We start from the raw sequence: 27,699 nt of genomic DNA, 5'->3' as shown, positions 1-27,699 counted from the left end.
GTAAATTTGTCTTTATAAATGTCACCGGTCGGGTAGCGCTGCCTCCATACTTAAAAGCACCCTGCTCCTCTAGGAAGGCCCGGGCGGGGGGCCTGCGCTGGGCAGGGTGCCCGCTTCCCTGCTCCGAGCTGGCCGGGAGCCCCAGGGTGTTTCCCAACAGGTGGGTCCAGATTCTATCCCATCCCGGGCTGGGTCTGGGTGACTTTCCCGGGTGGGGGTTGGTGGCCTGAGCCGGCATTTGGGGGGGATCCCCCCAGCTTCTGCTGGCTGCCTGGTGCAGCAGGAGGGGGATGCCGGGGTGTGGGGGCCACTCGGGCCCCTGGGCGGAGTAGCATTATAATGGCGTGTTGTGTATTTTTCAATTTCCTAAAGGTAACTGTTCAGTCCTCACCTAATTTTACACAGCATGTGAGGGAGCAGAGCCTGGTGACGGATCAGCTCAGCCGCCGCCTCATTCGGACCTACCAGCTCTACAGCCGCACCAGCGGGAAGCACGTGCAGGTCCTGGCCAACAAGCGCATCAACGCCATGGCAGAAGACGGGGATCCTTTTGGTAAGACTTTTTAGTGGCACCACCTCAATGAAAGTAGCTTGTGGAAGGTGGTAACCTCAGCTGTACTCGCCAGAGGCTGGCTTGTAGGGGTTAGAACCAAAAGGTGTCTTGTGGGTCAGCTGGAGAGACAGTATTGGGGAAGGGACCCTGGGGAGGACTTAGCCCACGGGTGCCCCCTTCCCTGCCCAGCAGATGAATGAATTCAAGAGTTTCCCTTACACCTCCCCCTTTATGCACCCCTCCCCAGATGCAGGTGGAGGCTGGGGGTTCAGGGGGAGGGGGCCCACGTTTAAGGGAAGCTCTTGAAAGAGGATATGTCGCCAGGGCCCACAAAAGGAGAGTGGGAGAGAGAAGGGAGAGAAATCCCTCTAGCTCTTCTAGCTCAGAAAAGGGAGATACTGTGAACCATTAAATACTTTGATCAGAAGGGTCAATTACACACTGGGGGCTAAGCCTGGAAAGGGGCCTTCCTTGCTCCACTTGCGGAGAACCCAGGCAGACTGTGGGGCAGCAGGCAGCGGGTGGCGGTGGACTGTGGCCAGGGTTCCCTACTCCCTGTTGGGTGGTGAGTAGAGGGAGCTACTGCCGGCAGAGAGGCTGAGGACTGATTGATTTCTAAAACATTCAATATTCCTGCCTTGAAACGTAGCCAATTTCCAGAGTCCTGGATGTACCAAGAGAAAAGCAAGCCCTCTGGGCGGCTGGTGTTGTTTTTAGAGAGTGATTATTGTGAGTTTAAAAACCTTTAAATAATGACCAAGTTAAACAAGCATGAAAGGAGAGAGGAAGACTCTATTAAAATGTAATAAAAAGGTGAGGCATTTTAAGAGCTAAGAAGAAAAATGAAGAATGATATAAAACAGAAAAAGAACCAGCCTTTTTTCAGATGTGGAGTTTGAAAGGAGTTGCAAGTCTGTAAATGTAAAAAAGAGGTTCAAGATTGTTCTCTATGAATCTCTGGAGAGACCCCCGCGTCTGGCAGAGCGATTAAAACTCTTCTTACTTTCACCTTTTTTAACATTTCCTGAATACTTTCTCCTCTTCTCGAGCCAGTTTGGGGGATCGAGTATGTCTCGCTGCATTTTTTCTGCATCAACGTAGCTGACTTCCCTTCAAAGCTGGAGGAGGAGACATAATTTTCCTGGGATAAATCTGTCACTGGGGTGGAAGAATAGGTTTGAAAATGTTAAGCTTTTCCAAAAGCTCAGTTGGGAAAGTCGATGTGAACTGCAGCCCAGCTTCCAGATCCATTCGGGAAGGAGAGTGAGGGCTTTCTTGGTGGGGGTGGGGGCAGCCTGCCCGGTGGCCAAGCTCCCCCGCTGGGCTGGTAGAGCTGGCCTACGGGCCCTTTGTCCCTCCAAATTGGCTGCTTGCTGCCCTTCTCAGCTTCCAAGGAAGGGTACGAATGCCTGGCTCCTTCAGGGCTTACTCCATTGGAGCAAATGGCCCAGCATCCTTGGATTTTGGGGAGGGAAGGCCAATCAGACATCAAGGAAGTCTGCTGCCCATTTTCTCTCTCGTTAGACCCAGGGTTCCCTGGTTCCTGCCTGCAAGGGAGGAGTAAGAGTGGGAAGTCCCAAGAGCCGAGGTATAGAAAAAGGTGAAAGAAGAGTCTGGGAAGAATAATGGAGAGATCCCAATTACTTCATTAAGAGGTTTAGGAAGGGATAAAGGCACCCACTCTGTTCCTATATACCCCATTTAGCCAGAATCTTCAGAGTGGTTTCCTCTATTCCCTTCTCCAGCCAGTATCCTTCCCTAAAAAGCAGATGTTCCTGCCTCTGGAAGGCAGACCCAAAGAGGCATGAGCAGACTGGCAAGGTTGAAGAGGAAGTGGTCAGGAGGAGATGACAGCTGATTTCCTAGCTGACTTGGGGCCAGACTGGGGACTTTGGCCACTGGTTGGTTCCCAGCTCTATGTCTATGTGAAGAGGTGTATAGTCATAGTGAAGGCAGGGAGAGTTGCCTTGCTGACCTCAGTGCTCCCCCACCTCTGGTACTGGTTTCAGGAACAGAGAATGAACCATGTCACAAAAGGCTGGACTCTGCTGTAGGAAGGGCAGAAGATCCAGCCCCTTCTGTCCCATCAGCAAGGTCAGCCCTTGCTCTCTTTTTCGATGGCTTCTAAGAGAGCAGTTGCATGAAAAGATAATGTGGATGGGTTCTGGGGTAAGTTGGCTCTCTAAGGGGAGAAGGGGTGGGGAACAAGGCACAGAAGTCAGACCCTGCTTCTGGCTGTCTAGACTGCAAGTAGCTCTGCCTGAGTCTCTCTCCTCTTCACCCCCCAGAAAGAATTTGGTCACAGGGGTGAGAAGCCCAGCTATGATGGAGGTTGAAAGAGAAAATATTGAGTTGTTGCTGTCTGGAACTTGGGGCTGTGGTCTGGTGCCTGGGAAGCTGAAAGATGCAGGCAAAATCCTCCCAGCTGGTGTTTGAGGTTCTGAAAATCTGCTTTGGGCTGTGTGTAGGGAGAACTGTTCTCATCTCTTAGCAGAGCAAGGCTGCCCAAAGGGTTGAGGCAGGGGTAATCAAGCCTGTGAGTTCCAACCAACATGCCAGGAACAGGAGAGGATGCTTTTACCTTTGGCTTCAGGACTGGAGGTCACCACTACACCTGGATGTTCACATAATAACCTTGAGGCATGTACACAAAATAATCTAAGTTGGAGGGATCCTTAGGGATCTTTTGATTAGCCAAGGAACTCTGGTCAGATTAAATTTTACTTGTAACCTTAACATACAAGTTATCACTGTCTGGTTTGAAAACACAATGGAAGGAATAGAGGTGCAGCTTTTTCAATTCGATGGTCCCAGTCCCTTCTGTGGAACCCAGTTTGTAAGCTGATCCCATCACTTCTCAACTCAAGAGATCTCAGGGATATACAGCATGTCAGTAGCTGGGCTGGGGCTGGAGCCCATGTTTTGAGTGCCTGACCTGCCTAGCCCAGCAATTGCTGCTGGGATGTGATAAGTCCTTGGACCAGAGAGGGGGAGGCTATGGATTCTGGGGGTGGGGTGGGGTCAGGGGCTTTTCAGTGACCTTCCCACACCTTCTCTGATAGCAAAGCTCATCGTGGAAACAGATACCTTTGGGAGCCGGGTTCGAGTCCGTGGAGCAGAGACAGGTCTTTACATCTGCATGAACAAGAAGGGGAAGCTGATTGCCAAGGTGAGGTATTTGGAGGGAGGTGGGCCCTGGGCCTGAGGGGCAGCCTGGGCTGGTTTAGCTCCTCTAAGGACATTCTTGTGCTGTGATCTCAACAAGGTGTGCAGAGAAACGTAGCCACCTTGGGGTTACCTAATGATTGGGTGGGGGGTGGGGGGTAAGGAAGAAGGAAACTGCTTAAGAGAGGAAAAACTATAAAGACGAAGGAGGAAGCCTAGGGAAGGTGCTGGGGGGGGGGTTGGTAAATTCCATATATCTTTTTAACAAATCGCCAAATTGCTTTGCTATTATGTCCAATTACATGGTACCAGCATTTGGAATGTTCAGTAAGCCGCAGGCCCGGCCCCCTCAGCCGAGCTCTGAAATGGCCCCATTAGTCACGGCTCCTCTCCAGCCTCGAGCTCCCCAGCTTCCTAGGCTTGGGGCTTGGGGCTCAGTCTCCTCCCAGGCTCCCCTCCCCCATAGGGTGGTTGCCCTGGGCTGGTAGCTGGAGTCCTGTGGTGCTGAGGCAAGCAGGTGGGGAAGCGCATGCAGCCCAGGCCAGACTGGTGGGCAGGAGGCCAGAGCAGGCAGGCTCTGGGCCCCTCACTCTGCCTCTCTGTCGTGGGCCCAGCCCCTCTGTAGACAGCCATGTGTCACTGCTGCCCAGGAGGACAGGAAGTTGCCGGGTGGGCTGCTGGTTGTGAGGGATTAGAGAGCGGGTGCCTGGGCAGGAGGTGGGGCTGGGCTCCTGCCCCCATCACCATCTGCTGGGGTGCCCACCTGCTGTCTGGGTCCGTTGGCCCTCTGCCTCACATGGGGGGCTCATAACACCGCATCTGCCCCCCTACCTGCAGAGCAACGGCAAAGGCAAGGATTGTGTCTTCACGGAGATCGTGCTAGAGAACAACTACACAGCCCTGCAGAATGCCAAGTATGAGGGCTGGTACATGGCCTTCACCCGCAAGGGCCGGCCCCGCAAGGGCTCCAAGACGCGACAGCACCAGCGCGAGGTCCATTTCATGAAGCGGCTGCCCCGCGGCCACCACACCACTGAGCAGAGCCTGCGCTTCGAGTTCCTCAACTACCCGCCTTTCACGCGCAGCCTGCGCGGCAGCCAGAGGACTTGGGCCCCCGAGCCCCGATAGGCGCCTGCCCGGCCCCTCCCACAGTCGCCGCCGGGGACACTGGAGAGCAGCTCTGTCAGCTGAGAGCTGCGCCGCAAGGGCGGGGGAGGTGCTGGCGGAGCCCGCGTTCTAGTTGTTGATATTGTTTGCTGTTGGGTTTTTTGTTTGTTTGTTTGTTTTGTTTTGTTTTGTTTTTTTAACAAAAAAAGAGGCTCTATTTTTGTATTCCACTGGCTGTGACGTCTGTATTCTTACCTCTCAAGAAGGTTCATTAAAGGCAAATGCAGACTGGGTTCCAATCAGGGCTCCCTGGGGGTGGAGGGCTCTCTAATCTGGGGGAAATACTCCTGAGGTTCCAGCACCTGCAGAGCAACTGGCAGGGCAGCCGGGACAGGACCCCTGCACCTCCAGGTTGGGTCAGGGAGCAAAAAGGTGCAGTATAGGTCACCTAGCATGGTGGTGGGTGCCAGTGGGGGTAGTTGTATATTAGTTGCTATTAAATGATTGAAATATTTTTTTTTAAATATTTATTTTTTAGTTCTCGGCGGACACAACATCTTTGTTTGTATGTGGTGCTGAGGATCGAACCCGGGCCGCACGCATGCCAGGCGAGCGCGCTACCGCTTGAGCCACATCCCCAGCCCCTTGAAATATTAATTTAACTTGCATATTAGCAATATGATGGAGTGAATCTGGCAGGGTTGGCCTCTCCCCCTGTGCTGCCCCAGCTGACCAGTGTGACTGGGGAACACAGCAAGTCAGGCACCAGCTCTGACTGCAGCCTCCCTCCAGCAGACCCCTGCCTGTCAGCCATTCCCATCACTGTCACTGGAGTGGTTTCCTGGGAGCATAGAAGCAGGAAAAGAGGTGGAAGAGACTCTTGGCTGGTTCTGGAAGCTCTTGGACAGGGGCTGCCCAGCTCTTCACAGGAGTAACTGCTAACACTTCCCTAGGTCACCTCAGAGTCAGAAATGATGGACAGGCTAGGACCAGCAAGGCAATCCAGATGCAAGTCTTTGAGGATGTGCCTGTGTGACTAGACCATGTGAGACGGGTCCCAGATTCCAGAACTGGTTCTCTTTGAGAATCAAGCTTAAAAAAAAAGAAAAGAAATAAAGACAGCTGCTGTGGCCTAAGGAGAGGGTGTATTGAGGGGCAACCACAGCTTTTGCTGGCACTTCAGATCTGGAACAAGTGTTTTCTTTGGGAGATCGGGGTAGAGAACTGAAAACAGAAAGTACTGCGCTCAGGGGCTGCCCAGCCCAGGGCAGGTAGAGGCTGTGGGTCTCAGAAAGATGGGCCTAACAGGAGAGAAACTGGTTCCGGGGGAGGACCAGAAAGGAGGCTCATGGGCTAGAATAGAACTTAAGTCAGTCATGGCCTGAAGAATAAGCAGCAACCATATTGAAAGGACAAGGCCATCAGAGAGGACGCTCTAAAAAGGACAGGTTGTGCCATGGTAGCAGAGAAGCAGGTCACCATGTAGGCAGGACTGGCCCATGGTGGGAAGGGACATGTGATATATTCGTATGTGGAGCAGTGAGCTGGCATCACAACATACCTAAGGAAAGTCCAGGCCCAGAAGCAGGTGTGAAGCCCAGAGCCAGCCCAGGGTTCACAATTGAGACCTTCCATTTTGGCTGTTTCAATTGCCTTCTCTGACGATGCCCCTGGTCTGCACCCATGGCCCACCTACTAGGCTAGTCTAGAAACTCCTCCCTAAATACCTGTTCTTTAATAACTCACTTGGTATGGGTGGGGGCATCCCAAGACTTCCTGGCCAGGTGTGCCTCCTAGAGGTACAGTCTAAGTCCCAGATTGGACCCATCCAAATGGATCAGGAATTCCAGGGCTCACTGGAAAGATTTGGGCTCTGCCCACCCCTCCTCTGGCCTGCAGGAGAGGGTGAGGGGCTTTCACTAGAGTAGGGTTCTCCTGGTTCATAGACATTGGGGATGTGGGGAGTGGGCTCTAGATATCTCTCGACCAGCTCCCTCAGCTCTTGGTGCTTCCTCCTCTGCTCCCCTCCCCCTTTAATTAATTCTGGGTGAGCAGCCTGGCTTTATTGTGCAAGGAGCTAGGGTCTCACTGTGGGAAAAGTCACACCTTCTGAGCAGCTTCTGATGCCATGCAAATGGAGAGACCGTCCAGGAAACGCTTTCATCTGCAAGGGTCGCCTGTCCAGCCCCCAGCCCAGTAATTACCCACATTTCATTTGTTTGGGAGCAATTCCTGGGGGAAGCTACAGGGTAGGAGGGAGTCTGGGGCGGGGGTGGTGGTGGGGTGGAATGGGGGTGGAATGTCAGGCTCTCTGCCTGTGATCCTGGCCACAAAGTGGGGTTGGACTGGGCCAAGGCTGGTCACTGGCTAGGCCAAAGCTAAACCTTTAGCTCCCAAGCTGGGAGTCCTGAGTCCTTGGGTGTTGTGGAATAGGATCATGCCATGTTTGCATTTAGGAAGAAGAGATGGGCTGTGCAGAAAAACAGACCTGCCTTCCAGAGAGGGGGCAGGAGAGGTAGACTGGAGGTAGAGATCTGGTCCTTAAGGTGGCCAGAGGCATTGGGACTGACTCCAGCAGGTCCCCATGCCAGAACCCATGAGAGTTGAGCTTAGAGCAGTGGGACAAGGCACCCACCAACTTGTTTACCTTTGAGTTGCTGCCTCCACAGAGCCCTCGCTAATGGGGTTTTACAGCCCACTCAAGCTGCAACTGGCCAAGAATCAATCATTACCGGCACTTAGTGGTTTGATAGTTAACAGCCTGAACTGAAGCCAAACTGGTTGTTAACTGTGATAACAACTGATTTCAAGGGGTTATTGCCGGCCCAATATGCTCAGCCCATTTATTTCGGGGAAAACAAGCAGGGAGCTGTGGCAAGACCCAGAAAAGGGAGGAGGACCCGGCTGCCCTCAGCCAAAAGGCTGGCCACTGTGTCCTGAGTTGGTGCTGGTTTAGAAGGCCTGGGGGCCAGCTGTGGTCCACAAGGAGGCTTGACCACCCAGCATCCTCAAGGGCTCAGTGCAGGCAGTTCTTCTGGGTAGAAGACCCTCTCTAGCCCACCCTTCTCTATAATTCCTGCCTGGCCTCTCCTGGTGCTCTTCAGGATGCCCTCACAGCCTTGACTCCCCACAGGAAGGAGCCCAGCTCTGGTGGTCAGACTTCTACTTGTCTCCACCCAGCAGGTGAGGCTGGACTCCTTACCCAGGACTCCTAGAACATTGCCAAGTCAAACCAAAAAAATTATTGTTATTTCAAAGCCAGCAAAGATCCAATCTAGGTCTCAACTAGAAGGATGAGAGTTCTCTCCTTCTGCAGCAACAGCTCCTGTCCATCCCTCCTGTTCTCAGCCAAATGAAAGCAGGTGTGGCCATGGTGGAGCATCATTCTAGAATGTTGCTATTGCAGTAAAGGACCTCAGTTCTCTACCCTTTACAGATGGACAACATGTGGCCTAGAAGTCACATAACTAGTGTCATATCTAGTACTAGAAGTCAGATCTCCAGATCCAGGCTGTGTGTGTGTGTGTGTATGTGTGTGTGTGTGTGTGTGTGTGTGTGTATATATATATATATATANGAAAAAAAACATACACACACAAAATATATACACACACACACACATGCAAACTTAATGCCTTTCCCATCCTTTTTTAAATATTTATTTTTTTAGTTGTAGTTGGACACAATACCCACAATACCTTTATTTTATTTATTTTTATGTGGTGCTGATGATCGAATCTAGGGCCTCAGACATGCTAGGCAAGTGCTTTACCACTAAGCCACAACCCCAGCCCCCCCAGGCTGCCTCTAAAAGACTGTACGTCTCACCCTAATTCTATTAATTTGTTTATTCATTTAGTAAATCTTTCTTGAGTGTCTCTTATGTGTCAGGCTCTGTGCTGGGCAGAGATGACAGAGCAGACAATAAAGGACAAAAATTCCTGTTATTATGGTGCTCCTCTAGTAGAAAGGGGAAGGTGTAGAGCCAGTAGAATACAGTGTCAGACACTGATAGTCACTACAGAGAAATTCGGAGAAGAGAATGAAGATGAAGGGCAGCAGCTGTTTTAAATCAGGTAATCACAGAAGCCTCCATAATAACTTTGTGTTGAAGCAGACATCTGATGGAGGTGAGGGGTTCGGATACAGGCAGGGACAACCCAGGTAGAGGGAACAGCAGGTGCAAAGGCTTATTGCATTTGTGGACTTGGAAGGAGGCCAGTGTGGCTGAAGCAAAGTGAAGGGAGGATGGTGGGATAGTTTGGGGGGACAAGGTGGAGGAGGCTAGAAGCTGAGGTGAGGCCAGAGAGGTGGCAGGGGTGGTGGTGAAGGGCAGACCATACAGGGCCCTTAAAAAGATTTCAGCTTTGCCTCTCAGTAAGATAGCAGCACCCCCCCTTTTTTTTTTTGGTACTGGAGATTGAACCCAGGGGCGCTTAACCACTGAGCCACATCCCCAGCCCTTTTTAAATATTTTATTTAGAGACAAGGTCTCACTGAGATGTTTAGCTCCTTGCTTTTTGCTAAGGCTGGCTTTGAACTTGAAATCCTCCTGCCTCAGCCTCCTGAGCCACTGGGATTAAAGTCATACGCCACCACACCTGACCCACAGATTATTTTTTTAGTTATAAAGTAACTGGAATAGTGAGAGATGCTAGTGATTGGGAGTGGTGAGAGCAGATTAAATTTTTGGACATTTTTTTTTTGCAGGCAAAGGTGATATGATTTACTAATGGGTTGGGATGTGGAAAAGAAAGGAGTCTAGAGATTTCCAAGGTTTCTTGCTTGAGCAACCAAAGAATGAAGATGCCATTTGCTAAGGTGAAGAAGATTCTAGGAGAGCAGATGTAGAGGAGTGAAATGGGAGTTTGGTTTTGAACATGTGAAGTCTGAGCTGATTAAATATTCAAGAGGAGGGCCAGGGCTGTGGCTCAGTGGTAGAGCACTTGCCTCACACGTGTGAGGCACTGGGTTCAATTCTCAACACCACATAAAAATAAAGATATTGTGTCCATCTACAACTAAAAAAAAAAATTATTCAAGAGGAGGTGGTAAGTGGGTAGTTGTTTGGATCTGAAATTCAAAGGTGAGGTCTTATAAGATAAATTTGGAAGTGTTCAGCACACAGGTGGTTTTCAAAGCCAGGAAAGAGAATGGATTCCCTAGGGAGGAGGTGGAGGTAGAGGAGAGAAGAGATCCACACTTAAGCCTTGATGTGCTCAAAACATTTAAAAATTAGAGGGAAGGGAAGCCCTGGCAAAGATTGGAGGAATCTTTGTGGCCCAGAGGTGGGAGGAAAACTGGGCGAGTTCTATATCCTGACAACATAGGAGAAAGAACAATTTCTGAGCCTGCAGCTATAAGTAGGCTTAGGGACATGTTTTACTGTCATCATCTGTCTTCCCCACCACCAGCCCCAGGGCCAAGAGGAAGTGGCCAAAAAACAAGAATTGGTTTAACCTGGGAGCCTCTTGGATTCTTCCCTCAGTCCCAACCCTGCCTCTTGCCAGCAGGTCCTGCTGGCTTCTCTTCCAGAACATCTCTTCAATCTAGGCCATTTGCTGCCCTACTTATGTGCTGCTACCTTCCTGCTCCAAGCCAATGTAAGTTGTCATCTGCTTAGGCAAGTAGCCCCTGTACCCACATACTCTCCCTTGTTCCCTTCATACCCTTCTCACAATCCATTCCACACTCAGGAGCCAGACTTTTCAAAACACAAATCTGACTGAGTTATTCCCACCACACCTAGATGGTCTTCTGCATGCACTGGCTCTGGTCTGCCCATCCAGCCTCACTGCTCACCCACTCTCCCTGTCTCCTGCTGCACTCTGACACCTGTTCCCAGCTTGTATCTGCCCATCTGTGCCTCAGAGCCCTTGCACTTGATGTTCTCCACACTTGGAATTCTTTTTCCTCTAGATGAGTGGATGGCTGACTGCCAGATGGGACTCTCTGTTGTCACTCTGTTTTATTTTCTATATTATCCTCACCACTGCCTGATATTTTCTTGGTTTTTATTGATTTATTATCTTCTGGTCTGTCTGCTCTACCTTCCAAGAAAGGAGGAAGCTTGTGTAACTTGCTCCCTGAGGAACAGCACGGAGCACACTGTGGGCAGTCAGGGAAAGCATCCCCTTTCCATAATCAGTGGATAAAGTAAGAATGATGCTGAAGCTGTTCAGTGGAGAGGGCATGTTGGGAGTACTTGGTATCCAGAGACAGGCAGGATGGCCCTGCGATGGGGACCTCTCTTAGCCCATCCACTCACTCACTCAAGAAGGCCCAAGGTCTGTTTTCTCAAGCTGCAGTAAAAGTCTCCCAAGCCTGGACAAATGGACATCTAAGCAGGACTTGTTGGGCTGGACATCTCAGAACCTCCCCAAATTCTGCTTCCCTTGCTGCCTCTGGGTTTCTATAGCAACCAGGGGACTTCAAAGGAGAGAGTGAAGGGGAATTAAGAGCCAGAGAGAGCAGAGGAGAGAGGAGGAGTAACTGGTAGCAAAACAGATGGGGAGCTGGCAGGAACTCCAGGGGGATCCCCAAGTCATGTTACTCTGGAGGGTTGTGCCAATAAGGTCTCTTTGGTTGCCCCCCTTCCCCATCTGGATCTCTTGCTGACCATCAAGAAGTAGCTGTCCATCTGGGCAGGCCTCAGAGCTGACCCTTCATGAGGTGCCCCTGCCCCATCCCCCTACACTGGCGGGCAGATGCTGAGCAAAGTTCTGGCTCTGTCCTGCAGACTGACTCCTCCCTCAGTCCCTCTCTCAGCAATAGTGAAACAAACTGGAGCCCTTGGGCTGGTACTTCTTTTTCTTTCTTTCTTTAGCTGTGTAGGATGGGAGGGAGGAACACAGAGGGAGGAGAAGATGCTGAATAAGTTCCCTAGCATTAGCATCTGGAGATCATGGTCAGGCCCCCAGTTGTAAAGGACCATGCTTAGGACCTGGCTGGAGGTGCTCAGAATAAGGGACCAGACCTGAGCGCAAGTAACGAAAAGCCTGGACAGAGCTCTTCTTGGTTTGCAGCCACCCCTTCCCTTGAGCCCAGAGGGTTGATAAACAAACACCTAAGTCCAAGGCCTAGGAATCACAAAACAGTGAGCCTGTAAGGAGCTATGATACATTGGTCCTGAGATTCAGGGCAGCTGCCTGGAGAACCAGTCAGTGACTTTCAAGGGTGGAAGTGGCCAGGGCCACCACCAAATTACAGCTGTCTCTCTGTCTGCCCACATGCACATGGCTCCCAACACCCAACCCATGTTTTGAATCCTTTACCATTGTGGACTCTTCCCTGTTTCCAGTCTCTGAACTCAACTGTTGCTTTTTTTTTTTTTTTTTCCCTGTGCTGGGGATTAAATTTAGAGCCTTGAGGATTCTAGGCATATGGTCTACCACTAAGTCGAATCTCCAGTCTCAATTGTTTCAATTTGACAAATATCATCAAATCCTGCAAAATCTTTCTTCATGAGCTGGTTGTGGTGACACAGGCCTATAATTCCAGCGACTCAAGAGGCTAAGGCAGGAGGATCCCAAGTTTGAGGCCAGTCTCAGCAACTTAGAGAGATCCTGTCTCAAGATAAAAAGTAAAAAGGGCTGGGGATATAAATTAAGTGGTAGATCACCCCTGATTTTAATCCCATTAATTTTTTTCCACAGAGAAATCCATCATAACAAACATTCCACTCCATCTCAACTCACCTCTGCCCAGTCTCTCCTGGGCTTTCTCTACCCCCTCCCTCTCCCAGCTTCTGCATCAGCCCTCAGTAATGAAGAGAAAACTCATAAAACATTCATGCTGGGTAATACACCATGTAGGATCTGCTCGATCTCAGTTCTGATAGAACAGGCCAGGTCAGCAGCATGCTGGATCTTAGGCTTCTCAGGGTTTGGGCTGACTACTCTGTCTTGGGCTCAAATTCCATCCACTTCCCTTAAGCCAGGTTTGATCCTCCCTGGGGAGCTGCGGGTAGGGGTCCTGAGCAGAGTAACAGAGGAGATTCTTGAGAAGGGATCCCCCCTCAGCTCATGGAGGAGAATGGTTTCTACGGGTACCCTTAAGTGAGATGTGATTGGCATCTGGGGCTTTGAATACAAGCTACAACACAGGTGAACCAAATGACCAAAAAGCTAAAAAGGATAGAGGTTTGGGCCAAGTGTGAAGAGAAGCAGAATCTAGTATTGCACCTGAACCCAGGAAGATGGGAGTGTACAAAAATGGTGAGGGATGGGAGGAGCTAGGGTTGGTGACAACAGGCTTTCTGCAGAATCCTTGCTCTGGGAAGTAGGCCCCCACCTGGGGCACTTTCATCAAATAAGTGGGGTGGGCAAAGAGGGAATGGAAAGGAAGGGGGGCCTTCCATGTTCTTGCTCTCCCCAACACCCTTGGAATTTCCCCCACACTTATGCGGCCCATCCATCCACCCCACCCCAGAGCTCAGCAACCTGAGAGAAGGAATTCAGAGGAATGGCCAGAAATTGGAAGTGGCTTGGTATGAAGTTTAGGAGCAGGGACTTTTGGAATCAGAGCTCTGTCACTTCCTACCTGTGTAACTTGGGCAAGTTATGTTTCTAAGCCCCAGATCCTTCACTTACAAAATAGAGAGAACACTCCACCCACCACACAGAGTTTTCAGAATTAGAGTTTGCTCAAGTATGTATAAGTATGGATCTTAGGCTTCTCAGGGTTTGGGCTGACTATTGTGTCTCTAGCATTAGCATCTGGAGATCATGGTCAGGCCCCCAGTCATAAAGGACCATGCTTAGGACCTGGCTGTAGGTGCTCAGAATGAGGGACCAGACCTGAGCGCGAGCAGGGAGAAGCCTGGACAGAGCTCTTCTTGGTTTTTGTGTAGCAGGCCTTTTGTAGTCCACCTCCTCATCTACTTCTCTTGGTTAGATGCCCTAAACATGGCTCCTAGTAAGGTGCCTACTGTGACACGGGACTATGAGGAAGGAGTTGGGCCATGTGAGCAAAGACCCTGAGGGTTCAGGTTTGCACGTGATATCATCCAATGTCATGGTGAGAAGCTCTGAGGAAGTCAGGGTCTCCAGGGTTCCTGCTTTCTTGGGTTCTGGTAGCCCATAGGCCTGAGGTCACCAGGAAGCTGACTAGATAAAGGGTAAGGTCCTGCATCACATGAGGCCTGACTTCTTCCTCAGCCTTTCATCCATTCAAATAGAGTGGCTGCCAAAGGTCTAGGCCCCTGAAGACCCAGGAGAACCAAGACGGGTAGATGAGGTGTTCCTGCTTGCTCTTGGGGGCCAGTGTATAAATTCTTATTCCCTGATCCTTATACCTGGCCTTTCCTCCCCTCTCCCTGACTCCCAGAGAAGTTAAGAGAAGCTGAGAAGGTCAAGTCTGAGTGGCCTAAAGTGGGAAAGCACAGAAGGCGAGACTGAGAAACCCTTCTCATCATGCTTGATGTCCCATCTGAGACAGGTGACAAAGGAGATGGAGGATCTGATTCCTTTGGGGTTCTTTTGGGCATCCAAAGATAATGCGGAGGACCCTCCAATGTGAAAGAAGTGGGTGGGCTCTAGAACTATTGTCCAGGGGCCCTGAGGAGAAGGTGCCTCCAGGATGAGAAGCCAAGCCTTGCTCTCTCCTCAAGCACCTGGGCTATTGGGCTGTTCCCATGACCTCCCAGAACAGTTCCTGTCTCTTCCTGCACTGACCACTCACACCCAGGGATTATCCCAACCAGAAACTTCCATTTGGAACAAAGCTCCCAGGAATGAAACCTGAGCTGCCACGAAGAGGTTCAGCGGCTAACTGGGAAGTGGCTGGAAAGGGAGAGAAAACTTGCAAAGCACTGGGAGCCTCAGGGAGGCTATGAAACTGAAGACAAACGACCAGCCAGCAGACTGGTGCTGTGGAGCTGCCTCCACTGCCTTCTGCAGAACCAAAGGTCAGGGCTGAGTGAGAGGGGAGCGAGGGGAAGTGCACCCCAGGCTTTCTTTAAGGGGAGAGTAATTGGTGCACCTGTGGCTATGGCCAATATCCCCCATGAGGCCCTCAGGGCTGGCCTGCAGTCACTCAAGCTGTCCCCTCCTCTCCCTTCTTCCCCACCCCCCTCCCAGCTGCTTCTACTTACTCCAATGGGCTGCTGGAGCTGTCAGGGATGGGCCTGCCAGCAGCCATGGGGGCCTGTAGCTGCAGGACCCAGGGATGGGAGAAAAGAGCAACGACCATACTTCCCATTTATGGAGCGCCTACCGGAGCCAGGCATGTGGAATATATTGTTTCTGATCCTCACAACAGCCCTGCTGGGTCAGTACTACCAAGCCTATTTGTATTGATGAGGAAACTAAGGTTCAGAGGAATTGAGCAATTTGCCCTGAATGCTAGAGCTCCTTAGTAGTTGACCTTGGATCTGAACCCAGGACTTTTTGGACTCTACAAGATAAACAGGTCAAAATCCTGCACTAGTGTGCTGGGGTTGTGGCTCAGTGGTAGAGTGCTCACCTAGCACATGTGAGGCACTGGGTTCAATCCTCAGCACCACATAAAAATAAATAAATAAAAGGTATACATACATGGAGTATGACATATATATGTGTATGTATGTATATATATATAAAATTCTGCACTAGTGCCCCAGAGCCCCGGTTAATTTCCAAATAAAGTCTTTCATTCCCTTCAAGCCAAGGTGGGAGACAAAGGAACCACTAGGGATGTTCATTTCTCTGGATTGGATCCTATGACCTTGAGAAAGTTATTTCACCTGTTTGGGGCAAAATCTCCTCTCTTCACAGGTAAAATGGGATTTCTAATAGTGCCTACTGACAGGTGGAGGGCTGAAAAGAGAAATACATCATATGCAAGTATTTAGAACAGTGCTGGGCATAGAGTTAGCACCCAGGAGTGCTACTGCTATTGTTTGAAGAATTCTTTCTCCCTTCTTCCAGGTGACCCCAGGAAAAAGTTCACAGATGGTTGAATGGCTTAAGCTCAACCTCCTCCCTGCCTTCCTCTGAGGGCACATATGAGCTTGGGGTATTCTGGGAGTCAATAGGGACCCAATGCTCACATCTCCAGGGTGAGACACCAAATCTTGCCACAGAAGTAATGTGCTTAGCTGGGCTATTGGATTGCCCTGGCATGTCTCTGAAGACCAATTGCCAATCCCTATCCCTTTGGAGGAACCCTTAGAATTAAGCCAATTAAGCCAGGTGTGGTGGTTCACACTTGTAATCCCAGCGGTTTGGGAGGTTGAGGCAGGAGAATCACAAGTTCAAAGCCAGTCTCAGCAATTTAGCAAAGTGCCAAGCAACTCAGTGAGACCTTGTCTCTAAATAAATACAAAATAGGAATGGGGATGTGGCTCAATGGTCAAGTGCTCCTGAGTTCAATCCCTGGTACCCCACCCACCAAAAAAAAAAGAATTAAGCCAAACTACTACCTGGAGATGGGGTGAAGGCAAGGAGTAATTTGGCTGATGCTAAAGGCTAGGAGCTTATTCAGATGCTGTGGGCTCTCTGCCTGGCCTTCACCTGCAGCCCCCAAGCTCAGGCTTTTCAGAACCACCAAGGGCTGGCTCTGCTTCACAGGTTGAGAGAACTTTGCTGGTCTTTCCCTAACTTATTTCCTTAACATTTGACTGTGTCAAGGACAGATGTGACCGGGGCTTGCATTAAGAAGCACAGCATACTCTTCAAGACAAACATTAAGTAAACTTTTGGTATGACCATGCTTGAACCTTTGCAGTCAGTTGAAAAGTCAAGTGAGAGGGAGCAGAGGGCTGGGAAGGAGGGCAACTCCCAGTTCTGGGACTGGCTTTGAGTGGAATGTGAGTTACAAAGGATTCTCTCCACCGACAGCCACCAAGCTCCAGGCTCCACTCCACTTCTCATCACTGGGAAACCAAGGATTTGTTCTGTTTCCCAGGGAGTTTGCAATCTAGTTAGAAAAACTACATGTAGTAGTCCCTCCTTATCACAATCTGTGGTTGGAAATACCTGAGGTTCAAAAATATTAAATGACAAAGGAATTTAATATTTACAGTAGATACTAGAAATTTAATAGTAAGTGAAATTTAAAAATAGATAATTTGCAGGGCTGGGGATGTGGCTCAAGCGGTAGCACGCTCACTTGACATGCGTGCGGCCTGGGGTCAATCCTCAGCACCACATACAAACAAAGATGTTGTGTCCGCCGAAAACTAAAAAATAAATATTAAAAAACTCTCTCTCTCTCCCCGCCCTTCTCTCTCTCTAAAAAAAAAAAAAAATGGATAATTTGCAGTAGCACAATAAAATCATGTGCCATTCCACTCTCTTTGGCCTGGGATATGAATCATCCCTTTGTCCAGAGTATTCACACCGTATATCCTATCTGTCCATTACTCACTGTAGCTGTCTTGACCATCTATTGTGGGACCACAGTGGGTGTGTTCATGTAGCCTTCATTTTACTAATGATGGCTTCAAAGTACAAGAGTAGTGAGGCTGACAATTTGAATATGCCAAAGAGCCAGAAAGTGTTTCCTTTAAGTGTAAAGATAAAAAAGTTTATGACTTAAGAAGTAACCTTGTATGCTGAGGTTGCTAAGAGCTACAGAAAGAATGAATTTTCTCTCTGTAAAATTGGGAAGGAAAAAATAAATTCAAGCTAGTTTTCTGTCATACCTTAAGTTGCAAAAGTTAGAGCCACAGTGTGTGATGAGTATTTAGTTAAGATGGGAAAGGGGGCTGGGGTGTGACTCAGTGGTAGAGTGCTCCCCTAGCACGTGTCAGGCTCTGGGTTCGATCCTCAGCACCACATAAAAATAAATAAATAAAATAAAGTTATTGTGTCCAACTACAACTAAAAAAATAAATATTTAAAAAAGGATGGGAAAGGCATTAAGTTTGCATGTGTGTGTGTGTGTATATATTTTGTGTGTGTATGTTTTTTTTCACGAAGCAGTTTATATAGGATTCAGTATTATTTGCAGTTTCAAAAATCCACTGGGGGGGCTGGGGATGTGGCTCAAGCGGTAGCGCGCTCGCTTGGCATGCGTGCGGCCCGGGTTCGATCCTCAGCACCACATACAAAGATGTTGTGTCCGCCGAGAACTAAAAAAAAATAAATATTAAAAAAATTCTCTCTCTCTCTCTCTCTCTCTCTCTCTCTCTCTCTCTCTTTAAAAAAAAAATCCACTGGGGGCAGGCCTTGGAAGGTATTTCCTGCAAATAAGGGGAACTACTGTGTAGAAATGATGATTGAATTTGCAATAGGCAATTACAAATGGGCTTTCAATTTTATGCCAACTATTCAGGGCTATAGGTGAGTTAAATAGTGCCATTACCCTTTAAAGATAAAAGAATCAAGACATAAATGCAATATCAATATTGGTACTGAGACCACACCACATGAATGTTTTATGCGAAGTGCTTACGTACCAAGACTCTTCTTTGTGTGTGTGCATTTATATTAATGTTCTTTAATGACTGTCTTATGTGTCAGGCGCTATGTTTACATACTTTATTTCAATTAGTCCTTTTATTTACTTTATAATGACCCAGTGTGTTAGCCATAAATGTTCTAAATTTATTGAGGAGGAAATTTGAGTTCAGCAGGATTAATTAATTTCTCCAAGCCACACAGCTGCTAAATGTCTGAGTCAGGATTTGAAGCCAGGTCCACTGACTCCAATCTCTTTCTACTCTGCAAACCACACTGATAACTACTAATGCAAAGCGAAAGATAATGGGGAAAATGCTCTATGACAGGTGTCAACATGGTGCTGAGGAGCTTCAGAGAGGATTGATCCATCTGGTTGAAGAAAAGAAGCACTAAGGAACAAAGACCGGCTTGCTCAATATCATGTAATTGATTAATCAGAAATTAGAGGTAAAATCCAGGTTTTCTTCCTTTCTTCCTTTCTTTTTTTCTTTCTTTCCTTTCTTTCTACAGGGGATTAAACTGAGGGGCACTCGACTCCTGAGCCACATCCCCAGCCCTTTTATGTATTTTGTTTAGAGACAGGGTCTCACTGAGTTGCTTAGTGCCTCGCTTTTGCTGAGGCTAGCTTTGAACTCGCAATCCTCCTGTCTCGGCCTCCTGAGCCACTGGGATTACAGATGTGCATCACCACACCTGGCCAAAATTCAGGTTCCCAGATTCCAAAACCAACACCAATTTTTACTGACAATAAGAACTTTGAGGGGGCTGGGGATGTGGCTCAAGTGGTAGCGCGCTCGTCTGGCATGCGTGCGGCCCGGGTTCGATCCTCCATACCACATACAAAGATGTTGTGTCCGCCGAGAACTAAAAAATAAAAATATTAAAATTCTCTCTCTCTCTCTCTCTCTCTTTCTTTTAAAAAAAAAGAACTTTGAGGGGCTGGGGATGTGGCTCAAGTGGTAAAGCGCTTACCTGGCATGCACAGGGCACTGGGTTCGATTCTCAGCACCACATAAAAATAAAGATGTTGTGTCCACCGAAAACTAAAAAATAAATATTAAAAATAAATTCTCTCTCTCTTAAAAAAAAAAAAAAAGGAAAAAAAGACCTTTGAGAGGATTTCCCATCAGCTCTGTTTTGTTAAAGCAAAAATTCTGAAGTCTTTGAAAATCTCTTGGAATCTTTGTGAAATTTCATGAACTAAAAGCACAGGCAAAAAAAGGAGAGGAAACTGACTTCTCCCTGGGCCTGGGTTTTCCCTCTTCAGAGCAGCAGTAGGGCTTTCCTACCTTCCTGCTGGGCCAGGATCCCTTTCCCTGACCCAAAAGCCTGGGCCTTGAGCTGCAATCATTCCGCTACAAGACAGCCAGAACAAACATTTCTAAACAAAACCAAAGAGCTTATCAAGTCACCTACAGATTCAAAAATCTCCAGCTTCCATTTGCCCATAGGATAAAATTCAAATTCCTCAGTCAGGCAGATGGGGCCTTCCATGATCTGGTCGTGGCTTTCCAGTTACCTCAAAATCTTACAAAAGTGAAAGGTCCTAGCGATACAGATCTTGTTACCATTTCCCAAGCGCTCCGTGCTTTTCCATGTGTTTGTCTTTTCACATGCTGTTCCCTCTGCCTAGGCAAGCTCCTGCATATCCTTCAAGACTGGAAATTGTCTCCTTTCTATTATATCACCAGGCAATCCTCTGTGGTCTCATTTAACCATAATTCTTCAAGCACTCTTGGAATTTAGTAGGTACTTTGTATAACTTGGTGAATGAATAAAGTCTATTCTGGATGCCTCACTGCTTGGTCCTACCATTATGGGGCAAATGAGTTGTTACTCCAGTTTACAACAGGGGCAACAGGTTCAGAAGAGTAAAGGAATTTCTTCCCTCTAAAGATATACAGCTAGGATTTAAATTCAGATTGGTTGGTCTTTCAAACCCAAGGTTTTAACCTCTAAGCTCTAGTGCCTCTAATTCCTTGAAATGTGACCTTTTTCTTCTGTATCATGGAAGGACCAAACACCATTCATTGCTCCTTCTGTTGAATCTTAGAGACACCATGGACATGGGGGTTTATCACGGTGTGGCATGGGGCTGGGGTTACAAGGCAGGCTGGGAGAGATTAGGAATTCCAGACTGACATTTGCGCTGAGACTTTGTCACGCATCCTTGTGGGAAGTGAGGCATCAAGAATCATTTACTTAAAACTACCTCTGCCACCCCCTGGAATGGCCTAGGCTGAGGACTAAAGACAAAAACCAAACAAACAAAACTGACTTGTGTTGGCTGGGGTTTTCTTATTCAGATTATAGACACTTTGTTGGGAAACTAAAATCCCTCATTGGAAGCTCAGAAGGACTTCACTCTAAGGACTGAACCCAGGTTCTAGCCTGGCTTTTGTTACTAACCAGCTGTGTGACCTTGAGCAAGGGGCTTAACCTTGTAAGCCTTCCTAAGTGGGCAGAAAAATGGGCAAGGACACAATGCACTTAGGAAAGAAAGGTCCAGACAGCATCCAGAGGATGGGAGTCTGAGCTGGAGCATAAGTCTCTCTGGAGAAGAGGCTCCAGAGCTGCCAGCTGTGGTGTCCCAGTGTGTTGCTGGGACTGAGGGGTCACTCAAGAACAGGCAGCATAGGAATAAGAGAGGACACCAAAGACAAAGCATTTGGCTTTCTTTTTGTGGGGTGCCCAAACCAGGCCCTGTTGCAATCCCTCTGGAACATCAGGAGGCAGGTATCTCCAAACTTCCACCTTCAGGAAGAGCTAACCTCCCCATCTTTGGGCCTCCTTGTACCCCTAGGTGTCTTCTTAGTAGAGAGTGAACTTCTTGAGGGAAGAAAACTTGACCTCTTCATCTAATTCTTCAGCTGCAATACTGACTGGCTCCCTGGCACCAATAGACCACATAATTGTCTGATAAATAAATGAATGGGTAAATGAATAAAATTCAGGTGATCAGACAAGGCCCAATGTCAGAGCAGAGTTAATCTTTGAAGTTCATTACAAAAGAAGAGGTACGTGCAAGTAATAACAAAAGTAGAATTCCAAATGGCTTGGGAAATTTAGGAGCAGAAGAGCTGAGAATACCAATTCACATGGTCCCTTGGGCCACCAGTGAAGCCATAGAATCCTTGACTGGTAGACTGTAGACTGTTCTTAGGTTCCTTGAGGATATAAAGGCAGATGACACAAACAGAGCTCAGGTTCACTGTCTCTAGCTAGAGTGACCACATGTCCTGGTTTTATGACTACATATTTTCCCAGGTAATTATTAATACCTTGAAAAATTGACAAAATTATGGGGTAATATTTTCCCCCCACCTAATCTATTTTATTATTGATCTAGTATTCACATATCACAAAACTTACCATCTTTAGGGGCTGGGTTTGTGGCTCAGTGGTAGAGCGCTCGCCTAGCATGTGCAAGGCGCTGGGTTCGATCCTCAGCATCACGTAAAAATAAATAAATAAAATAAAGGTAGTGTGTCTGACTACATCTAAAAAAATAAAAGTAAAAATAAAAACTTACTGCCTTTAAAGTGATCAATTCAGGACTGGGGACATAGCTCAGTAAAGCACCCCTGGGTTCAATTCCCAGTATTACAAAAAACAAAGTTTAAAGTGTACAATTCAGTGCTTTTTAGTATATTGATGACATTGCACAATCATCACCATTATCCAATTTCAGTACATTTTCATTCACCCTAAAAAGAAACCCTGGTATTTGTAGTCCTTCCCCCTCCCTTCCTCTCCCTCAACTCTGCAGCTACTATTCTTCCATCTGTATGGATTTACCTTCTCTAGACATATAATGGAAGCACACATTATGTGGCCTTCAGTGTCAGACTTTTTTCAGCATGTTTTATGAATACTTGTAGTAGAAATCAGTACTTTGGACAAGAAACTTTTTGGTCATAGTGTTATGGTTTATTTTATTTAATTTTGGGGGTACCAGGGATTGAACTCAGGGGCACTTGACCACTGAGCCACATCCCCAGCCCTATTTTTTTTCTTTTCTTTTTTTTTGGTGGTGCTGAGGATTGAACCCAGGGCCTTGTGAATGGAAGGCAAGCACTCTACTAACTGAACTATATCCCTAGCCCGCCAGCCCTATTTTGTAAGAGACAGGGTCTCACTGAGCTGCTCAGCCCCTTGATGTTGCTGAGGCTGGCTTTGAACTCACAATCCTCCTGACTCAGCCTCCTAAACCACTGGAATTACAGGCATGTGCCTCTGCGCTCAGCAGTGTTATGGTTTAAATATGATGTATCCCCTAAAAGCCCACGTGTGTGACAACGCAAAAATGTTCAGAGGTAAAATGATCAGATTATAAATGTCTTTAATCTAATTAATGGGTTAATCCACTGATATGGAATTAACTGGTTCATAACTGTAAACTGGTAGGGTGTGGCTGGAGGAAGTAGGTTGGGGTGGGGTGGGGGAAGAGCCTGTGGGGTTTCTATTTTGTCCCTGGTGAGCTGAGCCCTCTCTCTCTGCTTCCTGGTTGCCAGGTCCAGAGCTGCTTCCCTCGCCACACCCTTCTGCTGTGATATTCTGCTTCACCTTGGCCCCAGAGCAATGGAGTCAGCTGAACCTCTGAAACTGTGAGCCAAAATAAACTTTCCCTCCTCTAAATTGTTCTTGTCGGGTCTTTGGTTCATGGTGACAAAAACGCTGACTAAAACACTCTATATAGCCCTTAATATTTTAGCAATTGCACCATGGGTGTTCCCACAGGGCCAAAAAGGAAGTCAGAGGGAGGAGCCATGCTGAGACTGACTGGAGAAGCCATCCTATTGCTCAAGGCACAGAAACACTGGCGTGAGTGAGCCAGAGAAGGGGCTGCGCTCAGCGTTCTAGACTCTAGAGTTGGCACTTTTTTTGGTTTTGATGTCCTGACTTCCAAACAGTAGTTACAGACACGACAACAGTCTAATCTAATGCCAGCTTTTTAGGGAAAGCGGTGCTTAATGAATTAAAAAAAAAAAGGAGCCAGGGGAAAATGGAACAGAAGCTCTACTTTGAGATTTTGCTCCACCACTGGTTTAATGATCTCAAATGGGTGCCTCCATTTTTTTCCCCTAGTCTCTGTAAAATGAACACAGTGATAATGAGGAAAGTCCCAAAGCTACTAGGTTTTAAGACATTTCAAAGACTCTTCCAGTATTCTGTGACTACTTCTATAGATGTGTAATGCAAGAGCCCAACACTTGGGGCTGATTGTTTTTGAAAGGTACAGGTTCCCCACTGTGTGTGGTTTGGTGCACTCCAGTCAATTTGGTAGTTCAAATGCTAAGCAGTTAGGTCAGAATGGTTTGGTATATTTTGCAGTGTTTTAGTGGCAAGGGGTCAAGGATGGGAAAATGTTTCTCAGGATGTTTCTGCAGATCATTTCCCTTAATAGGTTAAGTTCCCAGAGTCTAGGGCCAGTTTTTTATTCATTTCTGTCTCTCCTGTAATTCCTAGCAGAAGGCCTAATTCAAATAGGGTCCCAGTATATAAGGCAAGGAAGCGAAGGCTGAGCAAATCACACTTGCTAGTGTGTGGAGGTATTTCTCCGGCTTCAGGGGACTGTTAGAACAATCTGCCCAAGACTCAGGGGGCCAGGGTAAGGGGTCCCACAGCTCCAGCTCGGGCAATCAGAAGAGGGTTTGAGGTGCCACCAGACCACATACCAGCAGCAGGGCCTGTGAGTTGGCAGAACTGGGGTGGCTGTCCTCAGGGGAAAAAAGAGGAGGGCAGGGGCGCTAGCCAGGCCTGCTGCGCTGAAAGCGGCAGACGGGTAATTTCCAAATGACCATTTCAAAGGAAGGTTGAATTTCTTCAAGATAAGAGGGAGAGCAGAGAGCATGCCTATATCTCTAACCCCCTGAGCTCCGGGCCGTGATAACAGCTGTGGGGTTGGAAACCTAATGCTGATGAAAGAGTTAAAGGGTGGCTGCAGGCAGCTATCGGTGACACCGCTAGGAATTGAGCATGCTCCTGGAGCGGCTGGGGACTGGTGTTACTCCATGAATAGAGGCCACTCTCAGGGAGTTTTTCCAGGAACAGAATGGGGTCAGGGAGCCGCTTGGGGAACAATGGTTGCCACCGACTAGCTGAATTTCTTACAATCACACACCATACCCCCTGATCAAATAGCTCCTTTGTCCGGCTGATATAAAAACATGTCATACAATGATGATTTGGAAGAATGACACGGGTTTGCCTTTCACAGAGATCAGAAGGGCTTGTTGTGCAGCAGGGGGAAAAACATCAGAGTCAAGGAAAACCTGGAGAATAAAAGGAGCAAATGGAAACAGACAGCAACAATGAGAAAAGGGCTGGGTTGCTAGAAAGGCAGACAAGGGCTTGGTTACCAGCAGGGAGACTCGAGCAGCAGCCGGCAGCTCTGAGGAAGGAAGAGCCTGCTGGAGCCCGGTAATCAGTTTCACAGCGCCCCCTTGAAACTTCTGGGATTAAAGGAAGGCAACTTGGAGCAAGAGATGGCCTGAGTTGGCTGGTGATCCCAAGGCTGTGACACAAACCAGGGAGAACACGAAGAGACCTCAGATCGTTCTACCCAAACCATTACTTAAAGGATGGGGATACTGAGGCCTAGGGAGGCATATGACTGAGTCATCAATTTGGATTGTCTAGATCCACGTCTTGTTTTATAACGACTTCTCCTATTCCTTTGACTTTGAAGATGGAATTGCAGGTGCTTCTTTTTTCTTTCTTCTTTCTTCCTTTCTTTTTATTTTTCTCTTGTGGTATTGGGAATGGAACCCAGAGGTGCTCTATCTCTGAACTATATCCCCAACCCTTTTTAATTTTATATTTTGGAGACAGGGCCTCACTAAGTTGCTGACGATGGTCTCAAACTTGTGATCCTCCTGCCTCAGTCTCCCCAGTTGCTGGGATTATAGGTATGCACCTCTGTGCCTGGCTGCAAGCACTTCTTAAGCATTCTGTTCAGAGAGTAGAAGAGATGTGGGACTGGGCTTCTTGCCTGACCCAGGGCTTCCTTCTATAATGGAATTCACACAAGGCATTGTCGTGCATGCCTCTGTTTCCCCATCTTTGAAGTGAGGGTCCTCCTGATGGTAGCCAGCCAGTCAGCCATTCGCTTGGCCATCCTTTATTAAATGCCTCTGTGCTTCCCACCCTGGATGAGGGCACCAGTGAGAGGAGGAAGGACCAGCCTCACTAAAGATAAGACCCAGTCACTAGACCCAGTCAGGCAAATGCTCTCCAGATAGACTGTGGACACCAAGCTCTTATTCTCCACTGAGACCTATAACTGAGGTGGGTAGGTTTCGGATGGTGACTTTATTGTTGAAAGATAGCAGGCTTATGTAGCAAGATTCCTACAGCTTCCAGTCATCAAGTATGATCACAAAGAAAATGACAATTGTTAACTAATGTCACTAATTGACATTCACCTTCAGTGCAGCATCTGTAAATGGATCTGACGCCTTTGTATTGGATTTCCCTAGAACTATGTGTGGTTAAAAAGAAGGAGTATTTTGTGTTAATATATTCTCTTTCATCCCCAGATCCTGAAATCCTTTACCAGTAGATAGGCATTTCTCATTGCTACCCCTGTGGGGAGTCAGCAAGTCCCAGTCTCCCCGTTCTCCAGCTGGGAGACCTGGGTTACAGAAGGATTCTAAGTCCTGCAGTGGGGGATGGAATCCAAGACGATCAGCCTCTCACTGACATTTCTGGCTTTGAACTACAGAGCAGGGTACTGGAAAGCAAAATTGGAGATTAGATCCACAGTAGACCTGGTTTACTTCTCTTATAGAAAGCAAAAAGTCTATTGTATTTTAAATTTTAATTTGTTAAAGATAATACATATAAATGGCACTTTTAAAAGTACAAAAGAATAGAGAGTTTCCTTCCAACCTGTCTATACACACCATTCCTGTACCCTAGGGAAGACTAGTCACTAAGTTTTTAAGAGCTATTCTACATTCTTCTAAGGCTGGGGATGTAGCTTAGTAGGTGAATACCTGCCTCACAAGCATGAGGTAATGCATTCCATCCCCAGCACTAAAAAAAAAAAAAAAAAGTTATGTATTTGTAAACACAAACAAAATATTTTCCCTTGCTCACATGTGAGATAGATATATGTATATCTGAAAACTTTTCAAAAAATGAATATGAAATGGATAGAAACACAGGGCTGGGAGAGCTATACAAACTCAAAGGTTGGCAGCAGGTCCTGGGGAGTATGTCTCCCAGCTGCAAACTGAGCTGCTGGCTTGCTGTGCTCTGGTTCTCTGCTTCTGAGAAAGCTGTGCATAACGCCAGGGGTGCCGGGTATGTATGACTTCTTACAGAGAATGGCCTCCAAATGAGGATGGTTGCAGCCCTGCAATCATTTTTCTACATAAAAAAAAAAATTGCAAACAGCCCGAGTTCAAAAACAGCCCAGAGTCTCGTCCTTCATGCATTCCATGTAAGTTTCAGAGCTAACATTTTGAGTGCTTTTTGTGTGTTAGGCTCTCAAAAGGCGATAAACGCTTTTCCTACATTATTTCACTTAATCCTCATGGCTGTTATCTCATTGAACCTCCGAGGAGAGGGAGGCTTAACTAATAAATGGCAGAGGGAGGAAATCTTGACCTTAAGTCTGGATTCTACCTCTACGCTTACTCCCCTGAGGTCTTGCCTCTGTCTAGTACTTGAAGAGTCAAATCCAAACTCCTCAGCCGGTGGTTTCAGACCCTCCGACATCTGTGTGCATTTCCTTCCCAGGCTTCTCTCTTCTTGCTCCTCGTCCAGCACTGTGTGCTTGAGTCACACCAGATCACTCGCTGTCACTGGTCCTTACATTCTTCAGGCCTTTGTGCAGGCTCTTTTCTCCCCGTGGAATCTTTCTCTCCCCTCTGCCTGGCAAGATGCCAATGTGATTTTCCCAAAATTCAATCTGACTGTTGCTTCACTGTTTGAATCTCTCTGTGTTTCCTCACCACCTAATATGAGCAAGACCAAGTTTCTTAACTTCAAACAGAGGATCATCCTGCTCCAGGTCCCTCTGACTCTCCACGCTCTCCTCTCCTGCTTTTTTCTCCTGCATAACCCTCCACACTCATGAGTTGCTTCTAGTTTCCTAAACATTTTGGGTACTGTTGATCCTAGATCTTTGCATAGACTGTTTCTTCTGCCTAGAACACTCCTCCTGGGTTAATTTCTATCTGTCGTTCAGATTATAGCTCAGAGGTCCTTTTCCTTATCCTTTCAGGATGTCCATTTAAAAAAACATTTTTTTTCTTTTTAAAAATATTTTTTTTAGTTGTCAATGGACCTTCATTTTGTTTATTTATGTGTGGTATCAAACCCAGGGCCTCACACATGCTAGGCAAGTGCTCTACTGCTAAGCCACAACCCCAGACCTCCAGGATGTCCATTTTAAAATATCTTTTTCTATACTTTGAGTTCCTCAAGGTCAGTGACCACATGTAAATAATGTTTGAATCTTCAGAGCCTCTCAGAGGT

At 47.6% G+C, this 27,699-nt stretch overlaps 1 protein-coding gene across 1 annotated transcript; it reads left to right on the top strand.

Annotated features, from left to right (window-relative positions):
• Window positions 1–278: 278 nt before the first annotated feature.
• Window positions 279–5,083, top strand: Fgf8 (fibroblast growth factor 8). Its single transcript, XM_015494894.2, has 3 exons — window positions 279–553; window positions 3,616–3,722; window positions 4,556–5,083. The coding sequence occupies exons 1-3, from the start codon at window positions 340–342 to the stop codon at window positions 4,844–4,846; spliced, it is 612 nt and encodes a 203-aa protein (XP_015350380.2). The 5' UTR covers window positions 279–339; the 3' UTR covers window positions 4,847–5,083.
• Window positions 5,084–27,699: the final 22,616 nt, after the last annotated feature.

This window comes from Marmota marmota, unplaced genomic scaffold, assembly GCF_001458135.2.
Source record: "Marmota marmota marmota unplaced genomic scaffold, marMar, whole genome shotgun sequence".
Lineage (NCBI taxonomy): Eukaryota > Metazoa > Chordata > Mammalia > Rodentia > Sciuridae > Marmota > Marmota marmota.
The sequence above is the reverse complement of the archived record's forward strand: the minus strand, read 5'-3'. Positions and strand labels throughout refer to the sequence as shown.